General features: G+C 42.2%; 1 protein-coding gene across 1 annotated transcript; it reads right to left on the reverse strand.

Moving 5' to 3' along the window:
• Window positions 1-7,255: 7,255 nt before the first annotated feature.
• Window positions 7,256-8,904, reverse strand: LOC124654353. The gene is made up of 3 exons (XM_047193364.1): window positions 8,611-8,904; window positions 8,345-8,508; window positions 7,256-7,871 (listed from the first exon to the last, which is right to left on the reverse strand). Exons 1-3 carry the CDS (start codon window positions 8,794-8,796, stop codon window positions 7,691-7,693), a joined length of 531 nt encoding a protein of 176 aa, XP_047049320.1. The 5' UTR covers window positions 8,797-8,904; the 3' UTR covers window positions 7,256-7,690.
• Window positions 8,905-13,051: the final 4,147 nt, after the last annotated feature.

Here is a 13,051-nt window from a genome sequence, read left to right on the forward strand (position 1 = left end):
GTCAAGCATTACCTTAAATTCTTGACGAAAGATGAATTCGTCACCTATAAGGACACATCCATGACGGTATGCATTTTTGTCACCAGGGTTTTCGTCAACAAATCCCCCATCTCTTGTAGTGATGCTCCAACCATTAAGGTGGTAGATCTCTCTTACTTCAGACAAGACGGACATGCATAGCAACTCACATGATATTCAACAAAGAATAGTTGATGGCGTCCCCAGAAACATGGTTATCGCACAACAAGCAACTTAATAAGAGATAAAGTGCATAAGTACATATTCAATATCACAATAGTTTTTACGCTATTTGTCCCATGAGCTATATATTGTAAAGGCGGATGATGGAATTTTAAAGGTAGCACTCAAGCAATTTACTTTGGAATGGCGGAGAAATACCATGTAGTAGGTAGGTATGGTGGACACAAATGGCATAGTGGTTGGCTCAAGGATTTTGGATGCATGAGAAGTATTCCCTCTCGATACAAGGTTTAGGCTAGCAAGGTTATTTGAAACAAACACAAGGATGAACGGTGCAGCAAAACTCACATAAAAGACATATTGTAAACATTATAAGACTCTACACCGTCTTCCTTGTTGTTCAAAACTCAATACTAGATATTATCTAGACTCTAGAGAAACCAAATATGCAAACCAAATTAGCAAGCTCTAAGTGTTTCTTCATTAATGGGTGTAAGTATATGATGCAAGAGCTTAAACATGAGCACAACAATTGCCAAGTATCAAATTATCCAAGACATTTTAGAATTACTACATGTAGCATTTTCCAATTCCAACCATATAACAATTTAACGAAGAAGAAACTTCGCCATGAATATTATGAGCAAATCCTAAGGACATAGTTGTCCATATGCAACAGCGGAGCGTGTCTCTCTCCCATACAGTGAATGCTAGGATCCATTTTATTAAAACAAAATAAAAACAAAAACAAACCGACGCTCCAAGCAAAGTGCATAAGATGTGACGGAATAAAAATATAGTTTCGGGGGAGGAACCTGATAATGTTGTCGATGAAGAAGGGGATGCCTTGGGCATCCCCAAGCTTAGACGCTTGAGTCTTCTTAGAATATGCAGGGGTGAACCACCGGGGCATCCCCAAGCTTAGAGCTTTCACTCTCCTTGATCATATTGCATCATACTCCTCTCTCGATCTTTGAAAACTTCCTCCACACCAAACTCGAAACAACTCATTAGAGGGTTAGTGCATAATAAAAATTAACATGTTCAGAGGTGACACAATCATTCTTAACACTTCTGGACATTGCATAAAGCTACTGGACATTAATGGATCAAAGAAATTCATCCAACATAGCAAAAGAGGCAATGCGAAATAAAAGGCAGAATCTGTCAAAACAGAACAGTCCGTAAAGATGGATTTAATTGAGGCACCAGACTTGCTCAAATGAAAATGCCCAAATTGAATGAAAGTTGCGTACATATCTGAGGATCACTCACGTAAATTGGCTTAATTTTCTGAGTTACCTACAGAGAATTAGACCCAGATTCGTGACAGCAAAGAAATCTGTTTCTGCGCGATAATCCAAATCTTGTATTCACTTTACTATCAAAGACTTTACTTGGCACAACAAAACTCAAAACTAAGATAAGAAGAGGTTGCTACAGTAGTAAACAACTTCCAAGACTCAAATATAAAACAAAAATACTGTAGTAAAAACATGGGTTGTCTCCCATAAGCGCTTTTCTTTAACGCCTTTCAGCTAGGCGCGAGAAAGTGTAAATCAAGTATTATCAAAGGGTGGTGCATCTACAGCGGGGTTTGGAGTTTTCTCAACCAAGCATAGTATATTGGATACATAAGTTTCAGCGTCTCCCTTTTCATTAGTCTTGGGCTTGCTACTCTCATCGAACAAATTTTCAGGAACAAGCCAAGCATAGTTATTTTCTAGTGCATCATTCATAGCTAGGAGTTTACATGGTGTGCTTTGATCTCCCCACCATCATTAATATTATTAGTGTACCTTATTCTATCCATGTCCATTTTTTCAAGGAGACCAACAAAATTAGTATGAGAACCAAGCATATTAAATTTAGCAAAGACCTTTCTAGCCTCTCTTGCTAGACCACCAAATTCTCTAAGAAGGGTTTCTAAAACAAAATCTTTCTTTTCCCCCTTTTTCATATCACCGAGTGTAAGAAACATATGTTGGATTATAGGATTGAGATTAACAAATTTAGTTTCCAACATGCGATCTAAAGCAGACAACGAGCAATTTCATAAGTAGGAGCAAGTTCTACCAAGTGTCTATCTTCAAAATCTTCAACGGTACTAACATGATTGAAAAATTCTTCTATATTGTTTCTCCCAATTATAGACCCGCGTCCTACCGGTATGTCTTTTGTGGTAAAATTAAAAGGAAACATGTTGAAATAAATAAAGCAAATGCAAGTAACTAATTTTTTTGTGTTTTTGATATAGAGTGCAAGACAGTAAATAAAGTAAAGCTAGCAACTAATTTTTTTGTGTTTTGATATAAGTGCAGCAAACAAAGTAGTAAATAAAATAAAGCAAGACAAAAACAAAGTAAAGAGATTGGGAAGTGGAGACTCCCCTTGCAGCGTGTCTTGATCTCCCCGGCAACGGCGCCAGAAATTTTGCTGCTGGCGTGTAGTTGACGTGGGAGTTAGAAATCTTGTTCCTTCACGTCCCCGGCAACGGCGCCAGAAATTTGCTTGATGCGTGTAGCTGACACGTCCGTTGGGAACTCCAAGAGGAAGGTGTGATGCGCACAGCGGCAAGTTTCCCTCAGTTAGAAACCAAGGTTTAATCGAACCAGTAGGAGTCAAGAAGCACGTTGAAGGTTGATGGCGGCGGGATGTAGTGCGGCGCAACACCAGAGATTCCGGCGCCAACGTGGAACCTGCACAACACAACCAAAGTACTTTGCCCCAACGAAACAGTGAGGTTGTCAATCTCACCGGCTTGCTGTAACAAAGGGTTAACCGTATTGTGTGGAAGATGATTGTTTGCAAGAAAACGAGTAAAACAAGTATTGCGAGCAGATTTGTATTTCGAGTATAAAAGAATGGACCGGGGTCCACGAGTTCACTAGAGGTGTCTCTCCCATAAGATAAAAGCATGTTGGGTGAACAAATTATAGTCGGGCAATTGACAAATAGAGAGGGCATAACAATGCACATACATGTCATGATAAATATAGTGAGATTTAATTGGGCATTACGACAAAGTACATAGACCGCCATCCAGTTGCATCTATGCCTAAAAAGTCCACCTTCGGGTTATCGTCAGAACCCCTTCCAGTATTAAGTTGCTAACAACAGACAATTGCATTAAGTATTGCGAGTAATGTAATCAATAACTACATCCTCGGACATAGCATCAATGTTTTATCCCTAGTGGCAACAACACATCCATAACCTTAGGGGTTTCTGTCACTCCCCCAGATTCACGGAGACATGAACCCACTATAGAGCATAAATACTCCCTCTTGGAGTTACTAGCATCAACTTGGCCAGAGCCTCTACTAATAACGGAGAGCATGCAAGATCATAAACAACACATAGGTAATAACTTGATAATTAACATAACATGGTATTCTCTATCCATCGGATCCCGACAAACACAACATATAGCATTACGGATAGATGATCTTGATCATGTTAGGCAGCTCACAAGATCCAACAATGAAGCACAATGAGGAGAAGACAACCATCTAGCTACTGCTATGGACCCATAGTCCGAGGGGTGAACTACTCACTCATCACTCCGGAGGCGACCATGGCGGTGAAGTGTCCTCCGGGAGATGAATCCCCTCTCCGGCGAGGTGCGGAGGAGATCTCCAGAATCCCCGAGATGGGATTGGCGGCGGCGGCGTCTCGGTAGGGTTTTCCGTATCGTGGCTCTCGGTGCTCGGGGTTTCGCGACGGAGGCTATTTGTAGGCGGAAGGGCAGGTAAGAGGCGGCACGAGGGCCCACACGACGGGGCCGCGCGGCCGGGAGGTGGGCCGCGCCGCCCGGCGTGTCGCCGCCTCGTCGCCCCACTTCGTTACGTCTTCGGTCTTCCGGAAGCTTCGTGGCAAAATAGGACCACTGGGCGTTGATTTCGTCCAATTCGAGAATATTTCGTTGCTAGGATTTCGAAACCAAAAACAGCGAGAAAACGACAGCGGCTCTTCGGCATCTTGTTAATAGGTTAGTTCCAGAAAATGCACGAATATGACATAAAGTGTGCATAAAACATGTAGATATCATCAATAATGTGGCATGGAACATAAGAAATTATCGATACGTCGGAGACGTATCAGGGTTCCACCTCTAAAATTCATAGAAATCACCCCCACTTTTTGTTGGGTAGCTCTTGTTGTCCTCCTTACAAAAAAAATTGGTTTCATCCCATTTGGAATTTCCTACCTCGAGTTATTGTGTTTATATATTGCCTTTATTTGGGTTGAAAAGAAAAAAAAAGGAAAAGGAGGGGGTCGGCCGACAGCACCGTCCGGTGGGCCGGCACTACCGCTAGGCCCACCGGCTCTACCGCTGTCCACCCGCGGAACTTCCGAACCAGCCCCCGACACTACCGGGCCGCGCCCCAGGCCAGCCCACCTGCGCGCCCAGGCCACCTCCCGCATGATGGCTTCCCTCGCTCTCTTCCGCTCCAGGCCACCCGTCGCTTGCACGCCTGTGACGCGCTCCCCCGCAGCTCGACCAATCGCCACGTTGTTGGATGCTGCGTGCGACCGGTAGTACCGCCGGGCCTGGCCGGTACTACCGGCCCGTGTGCGTTTTTCTGGCCCAACGGGTAGAAAACTGCTAGCCCTTTTTAAGCCTCTCTCTCTCTCTCTCTCTCTCTCTCTCTTAGTGGTTCTTCTTTCTCTCTTCTTCTAGCTCATCTCCACCATTGTTGTCTTTTTGTTGAGCTAGATTTCTTTTTCCCATCCAATATTTCTTGCATCTATTTGAGAGAAAGTTAGAGGAGATCAAGATCTACACTTTGACCAATCAATATCACCTCTTTGTGAGGAAATTTATTGGGATCTAGATCTTGGAGAGTTTGGTGTTCTCCTTTTTGTTTTTCCTCTCTTATTCCTCCAATAGCTTTAGTAGTTTTGTTGGAATTTGAGAGTAAAGGATTTGGGCATCCTTGGGGTGTTCTTACCATTGCATTTGATGCATCGGTTTGACCTCTGCAGTGATACGAGGAGGTGAAAGTTCGTGAGTATATCTCTTCGGAAGTTTGTTCCCAGAGCTTGTTACTCTTGGGTCCTTGGACTCGAGACGCCTTAGTGGCTTAGTGGTGTTCTTGGGGACTCCAATTAAGTTGTGGAGATTTCTCAAGTGCAAGTCCTTTGTGGTGGTATATTGGGAGCCTCCAATTCAGTTGTGGAGATAGCTCCAAGCTTTGTGCGGGTTCGGTGATGACCCTTAAGGTTGCATAGTGGATCGAGGGCTTCCCTCTTGGTGGGAAAGATCGAGGAGAATAAGGTGAGGCATTCGTGGCGTTTGGAGTGATTTGTCCTCCACACCGGTCCAACGGAGATTAGCACTTGCAAGAGTGTGAACTTCGGGATACATCGTCGTCTCCGCGTTACCTCGGTTATTCCTATACCCAAGATCTTTCTTATGCACTTTACTTTGTGATAGCCTTCGTGCTTGACGTTATATATCTTGCTATCACATAGTTGCTTGTATTGCTTAGCATAAGTTGTTAGTGCACATAGGTGAACCATAGTTATATAGGTTTTATGCTTGACAAATTAAATGCTAGTTTTATTCCGTATTTGTTAAGCGATATTCCTAAAAGTTTTAAACCCCTATTCCCCCCCCCCCCCCCCCTCCAAGGTGGCATCCTTGTCCTTTCAAGTACAAGGTAGACTCAAAAGAATGTGTCGGTGGTGAAGGGCTCGACGTCCTGCCATCTCAGCCCCAGGCGCTGCATACAGAAAGCGGGACGGCGAAGTGTACGGGTGGTCCTTGCCTCCCTCTTTTGATGCGCTGGCATGGAATGCTCGACATCGGCACGTCGCCATTCTCGATGGCCTGCCACCTCGTCCTGAGGCGCCGCTTTCTGCGTATGGAGAGCACAAGAGTTCCAATGTATAATTTAGATCGGAATTAGATAGTTTAGGGTACAAACGACGAAGATTTTAAATTCAGGGTTCGTTTCGCCGAACTTCTACGAGTTCAGTGTTTAAAATAGACTTTTTTTTTTCATTTCCCACATATGCATATTAGCATGTACATATTTTGGGATGGCTCGTTCGATTACAAAAAATAGAAAAACAAACAAACCTCGAAATAGCTGTTGGGCCATGTTGCGTATTAGGCTGCCTGAGTTGTTGCCTCGGTGAGCGTGGAACCACTCGTTCGGGTCTCACAGGCAAAAGGGACATGCCGGTGAGCCTCCCGCCAGCGTGCTGTCCCTGAAACGTAGCGCAGGCCTGGCGACAGCTGACATAAGTTTCATGGCGCAGCCGTTCATCGGCTGAACGGTGGCGTGCAAGCGAACGACGACTCACAACAACCAATCAGTTATGAACTTGTGATATTGTGATGTTCATCTCACAATATGAATCTGTTTCTTGTTGGCTGCAAGGGCCAAGGATGAGGCTAGATGTGTTTAGTCCATTGTGTTACCATGTCTTGCAGCAGCGATTGACATAGGTGTAGTGTGTTATTGCTTAAGCAGCTGAAAAAAATTCCTATTATATCTGCTTCATGCATTTTAGATTGAAATGGGAATCAAGATATGAGGCAGCCACCGAAGTTTATGTTGTCTCATATATCATTTCTTCTAAGGTATCTTACAACTTGGAAGAAAAACATTATGCATCTCAACTGATATTTCAGAGTCAAAGTTATAGAGATTATGTTTTTGCATCAACATTTTTTAGGCATTAGAGTTCACCCGACCTCAATTTGTTTCTGTCCTTCACCACTGTCCAAATGACAAATCAGATGCAAGAATAACGTGTTTCTCAATTTCCGTGAAGAGGAACATATCCAAAGAATTCTTGGTAATCCATTTGGTTACAATTTTTATGTTTTTGTTTTGTTTTTCCTACTTGTATCTATATTTAAAGAATTAGGTGAATCAACAAGGCCTTTACCTTAAAAGCTTAGGTTAGGGGTTCAATTTTCCTTTTACCTTGGCTGTACATTGTTCCCATGTTCTACTGTTGAGAAACAATCCATCTGCCCTCCTCACCCAACAACCAAACTAAAACAAACAAACAAAAATAACAGATAGCGCCAAAATGACATCACGATATATATATTCACATTCGTCCATGATAACAAAATAGAACAGTAACTTGGGGCCAAGTGTTCATACTATTCTTACTAAAGACAAGCGATTTAACAGAAATCCGCTTTGGAGCTTGAGATACAAGCAGCTTCAAAGTTTCAAAGAACAAAAAATCTAGATGCACATAAGAATGTATGGTACAGGCATGTAAAATCTCAATTCAAATACGTTATACTGTGAGCTACAAAAAAAAGTAGGACAAATCCTAACAAATTATGGAGATTTGAAAATGCATAGGGGGTCCAAACTTGTCATTTTTGTCTAGCCTAGAGTATAAAGAAGCATTCATACTGGGATTTCACACACTTTGTAGTATTACATCTTTAACTATATGCATATTTTCCTCAGATCTTTTTGAAACTTTGAAATGCTTTTACTGATATAAACTATTCTTCCAGGATTGGTTCTGCACAGGAGACACTGGCTTTGCTGTTACTGTCTGCTCCCTGAGCTTGTTTATCCCCGGCAAAATATATGCTCCCTTTTTCCAGCATAAAAATGAAAGCAATGAAAGTTGATACAGCACTCACGCAAAGACCGACTCTTTGTTCTAGAAGATACCGGTGCCTGCATGGGATCATATGAGGTTAAGAAAAACATTACTATAGTTATAAGAAGCTAAGGATACACAATTTCTCTCACTGCCAAGTATACAACTGGACGACTTTGTTATACTTCTATTTGATCACACGAGGTATAGAGCATTTAATAATTATAAGTTATACTCCTAAATGAAAAAAATTCAAAAAAAATCATTACCATAACAATTTTCACCGTGCAATTCAATATCTTATAATTGCCCCCTCCAGCCTAGAACACATATTAGAGGAAAGCTTGACCAATAATTGCTTCATTTATGTGTTATAATAAAATCATATTGATTTAATAATTCTGAACATAAATGTAATAACAACAATTTGATGTCAAAAATATATGCTAATGAAATAAGCAGACAGAGGTAGTGGTAATATATACGATTCAAGTGATAAGAAAACACATCAGTTGAGGAATATGCGGTGATTGGGCATGAATATAGTTACCATTGAGGGTTACTAGGTCTGTGACGGACGTGAGAGGTAAGACGCTGGAGCAGCCACCTGTCTTCCTTTCTTCCTGTGTAGGAAATACCTTTATTCGTTTGTACCCCATCGAGCAGGTCGAAGAGTTCCTCTTTCGTCTGCTGAGATGCTGAAACAGAAGGATGCTGGCAATCAATGAAGCATAGTTAGGTTAGCAACTTGCAGATATATGAATGAATATGCAACCCTAAACCGAAAGCAGAATTACCTATGATAAACAGGCGTACCTCGGTGCTGACTTTTGGCCCGTTGGCAGCAGAAGCCTCGGAGGAGGAAAACCGGCGTAGAGGATCGGCCGGCGAGCCGCCGCCGTTGAGCACCCCTTGTTCATTCGCGACGGCCGACCTAAGAACCGCCCGCGGTTGCTGGCCAGTGAGCCTCCTCGCCGCTAATCGAACCGCGACCATGGACATCTTGAACTTGAGCGGGGAATCGAGTTTTGGTGTGTTGCGGGCGGCGGATCTGGACGTTCGGTCCTCTTTATTAGGGCTAACGAACTCGACTCTATCTCCAATTGTCGATTTATTTACTTCCGGGCTGTTGCAAGTAGCAGTGAGTCCGGTTTCGACTTGACATGCCCATAATTTGTTGTACCCCAGTTTTCAACTCGAAAAAGGCCTCGGCCCGCTAAAGGAGTATCGTTTCGCTGAACGATTCGGCACATGGACTCGGCCCGTTTAGGTTTCTTTCTGTACAACGAAAAAATGCTTCGTTTTCTTTTGGCTTCCTTGTTTTTTTTTTTTTTGAACAGGAAGGGTCCCGAAGGACCTAGGGCTTCATTTCTTCAGCGGTGGAGTACATTTTACAGATAAGGCCAGAAAGAAAAACAGAAAATTACAAGCCAGCCCTTACAAATTGCACTGAGGACCTTAAGATAAAACCATAAAAAGCGATCAGGTCCAGCTCCTTCTTCACCGCGTCGAAGCTCGCCGGAGTCAACCTCTAAGCCGCTGGGGACGAGACCACTTGGGGCGCAGAGGTGGGAGCCAACTCCAATGAGACTGTAGAGCCTTCGAGTCAGCAAGAACGCTTGACGGAGGTAGTTGCTGTCTTGAGGATGGCTTGTGGCCGTCACATGAGGGTGGAGGGGCCGCCCTTCGGCCGTGGGATACAGCGACAGTGGCGCCGTGGAGATCCTCCAAAAGTCCTGCGGGCGACCTTGATTTTTCGCCGCCACACAAGGATGGAGGGGCTGCCTTTCAGCCATGGGGTACGGCGACAGTGGTGCCATGGAGATCCTCCGAGAAGAAGCCAACGAGCTTCGCTGCTGCAGATGCGATGACCATCCGCAGACAGCAAGCAGCAACTTCTCCCCCTCGTCACCGCGACGAGGAAGAAGAAGGAGCCTGCCGCTGCACCTCTAGCCACCAAATCCGCCAGGAACGACCTTATTTATGGAGATCTTCGCCTCCCTCCACCGCCACATCTCCGGCTCCGACCACCGAAGCTCGACGAGGCAGAGAAGGGGAGCAAGGCAGTACCAGATCTGGCCGGTGAGATCTGCCACTTCCCTCCCGGCATCAGCGCCATACGCCATAGAGGACCAGAAACTAAACCTAAAACTACACCTAACTACTCCGGCGCCATCTCCCCTCCAACCTCAGCCGGCTACTCCAACGGAGAGGAGAAGGGAGAGGCCCGGTGAGTGAGCGGAGAGGCTCAGGTACTCTAGAGGGGGGAGAGCGAGATGGGGGGAAATGAGCGTCACTGGCTTCCTTGTTCAGCTGGAGCATGAGCAGCGTCAGCGATGCTTTTTTTTTTTCCTTTGGTTTCCTTCGTTCCCCACGTGATATTTGTTTGCGCGTTGCTTTTTTTTTCAACCAATCAGATTGCCTTTTCTTTTTCTCTCCACCAATCAGGTAGGTACAACAACTACATGGTTTTTCCTTATATATAAAAAGGAATATAAGAAATAGACAAATAAAAAATTCTCGTTTTCTATTTGTTTTCTTTTCTTTTGCCATGTTTTACCTTTACTTTTAAATGTCCCCCGCGTGGGCCATTTATATTTATACCTACTAATAAATGAAGCAAAGTTTCTCCCTAAAATTTATTCTTTGGACTAAGCGGTGTGTACGTGCACGAGAGTATCTCCGGCAATGGACTCGGTCCAGCACTGCGTGGGAATGGCCTCAGTCGACAACTCGACATCATATGCTGACGATGGCGAGGAAGCAAAGCACCCTCAAAGCTAGCTAGCGTCGCAATATTCCTGATACTAGATGACCCGGTGCGCCCCGGCGCACAGGCAAATGCAAGACAGTACTGTAACCATATGTTTTATGTTGCTGATGTTTCTTTAGTTGTCCAAGAATTCGGTAGGTCTTTGAGAGCCCTTAAACCTATATAGGCAATCTTTTTTGAAGAAAATAAAAACATAAGTTTTAGTCGGCTGATGTCTCGTTTAGTTTTCCAAGAATTCATATGTCTTTGAGGGCCCTTAAGCCTATATAGGCAATCCTTTTAAAAGAAAATAAAAACTTTTAAGCAATTGTCTAACACATGTACAACACAGGAGCAACATTTGTTGCATCCAACCATTTGTTCATAGCAAAGAGAAATAAATGTGTATAAATATCATATTTTTTAGGGTGCCATCAACACATACATTAAGTACAATTGAAGTAGTGTCATTTCCTTCAATAAGAATCAAAGAACAAATGGGCACAGGCCAGACCAAGTGGTCTTGATCATACTTGCATACCAAGATCACTATACATCATCATGCCATGTCTATTAAAATATAGAGACTCTTAGTATATACTATGTTAAATGAACATAGGAGTAATTTATATTTTCCAATGAATGTTGATAACTTGTGAAACATGCTGCTATGTGTCTGCTTTGAATTGCCTGCATATTTACATATGTGCATTCTTTGGTGGCACCGTGTCTCCTTTGATTTATCTAATGCATCAAGAATTCCGGTAACCTCACTAAAAGTCCTTTAGGACTTTCCAGCACATCTAAGAAAGGATCACCTAAGAGAATTCGCCCCGGCGCCGAGGCAAAAGCGAAGCAGGTCAGTAATCATAAATTTTAATAGTCTGATGTTTATTTAATTGTCTAAGAATGTAGTCGGCCTCTGCAAGCCCTTAGTGCCGTATAAGCATCATTTTTAAGGAAAAATCAACATTTCAAGTAATAATATATAAAGATAATATAAAAATAATACATGTATAATGCAACAATTATGTTTTGTGCATCCAACCATTTGTTCATAGCAATTAGAAATAAATTGTATAATAAAGCAGCCTGATTTTTTTCTAGGTCAAAACACTAAATAAGTACATATGTAGTGCTATTTATTTCAATGAAAATACACAAGGATCATCACTAAGAAGCGAGAGAACAAATTGTACAATCGATTCTCTAGGTTAGTCCATGATGCTTCTTTTCCATCTCATCTTTCTTGGAAGAATCATTCAGCCGAATTACAACAAAAAAATAGACCGATGAATTTTTCTTATGCATAATCACATATTAAAAAAAATGGGGAAGCCCCATCCTCTACACCAATGACCCTTTATTAAATACATATTTAACTTGTAGATTATTGAAAAGTCTTATTATCACCTACTACCCTAATATCAATTCTTTGAACCGCCAAATGGCAAGAAAATGCTGGCAATATCTAATAGTCTGATTGTACTACTACACAACAATTACATTACTCATCAAGTAATTACTGTACACAACATGGATCACTGAAACCATGTGTTGAATCCCTTATAGATTGTAACTCGCAAAACTCTTTGACAACAAAACTCTGCCTCAGGTTACTAACAAATCTTTATACTATCGGGAGACCACTTAATCACCTCTCGCCTCAATGATGCAGTCAACCACCATTTCCAACAGAAGTTCAGAACACCACCCAAAAAATATACGATCTAGCCTAGCACACAACTTATAGCAGAGTGGACAATGGATATGCTCAAGTTCTGTTGTAACATACTTGATGGCGTAATGATGAAATTTAGTATCATCAAGGTCTATTGCCTTCCCTTTAGAGCCTCCTAAAGAAGCTAGTCAACCAAACTGAAATGCGAATGTTCTTTTTGTCAAGACATAACAAGTGCTCTACAAAATATTTTGATTGATTCCTACACAAAGTAAAAAAAACATAAGAGAGGACACATTTCTGGTGATGAAAGCTTCAGTTCTCTAAAGAGATAGAAAACGAGGTAATGCCTTAGTGAAAGTATCGAAGTGTAGACTTTAGACGGTAGTGCAGATTTGCTATAAGTACCTGAAACAGAACATGTGCAACCTTTTCAAATCCTTGTTCGAAATGTACATAACCAGATCAGCTAAATCTTCTACAACACAGATTCATTGTAATGCAGTGGATTATCATCAATACCACAAAATGATACCTTCAAAACCCTACACAGTAGGAAATTAGAAGTATCATTCTAATTTCAGACATTAGCAAAAGAAGCTTTCTTAGATGGGTAATTTGCTGATACGCCGTAACAGACATTGAATCCGGAAAGAGTTCCATAAAAAGTGGTGGATTATATTAGGACATGCATGAAAGGATGTTGTTACACAAATTTGTATAATAGGACAAAATAAAGAGCAGTTGCGGAGCAAATTAAATAGGAGGACAGTAATAGCGGAAAGTTAATACAATTGTAAGAAGAATCCTATATCACCTTATAA

This window comes from Lolium rigidum, chromosome 5, assembly GCF_022539505.1.
Source record: "Lolium rigidum isolate FL_2022 chromosome 5, APGP_CSIRO_Lrig_0.1, whole genome shotgun sequence".
Taxonomy (NCBI): domain Eukaryota; kingdom Viridiplantae; phylum Streptophyta; class Magnoliopsida; order Poales; family Poaceae; genus Lolium; species Lolium rigidum.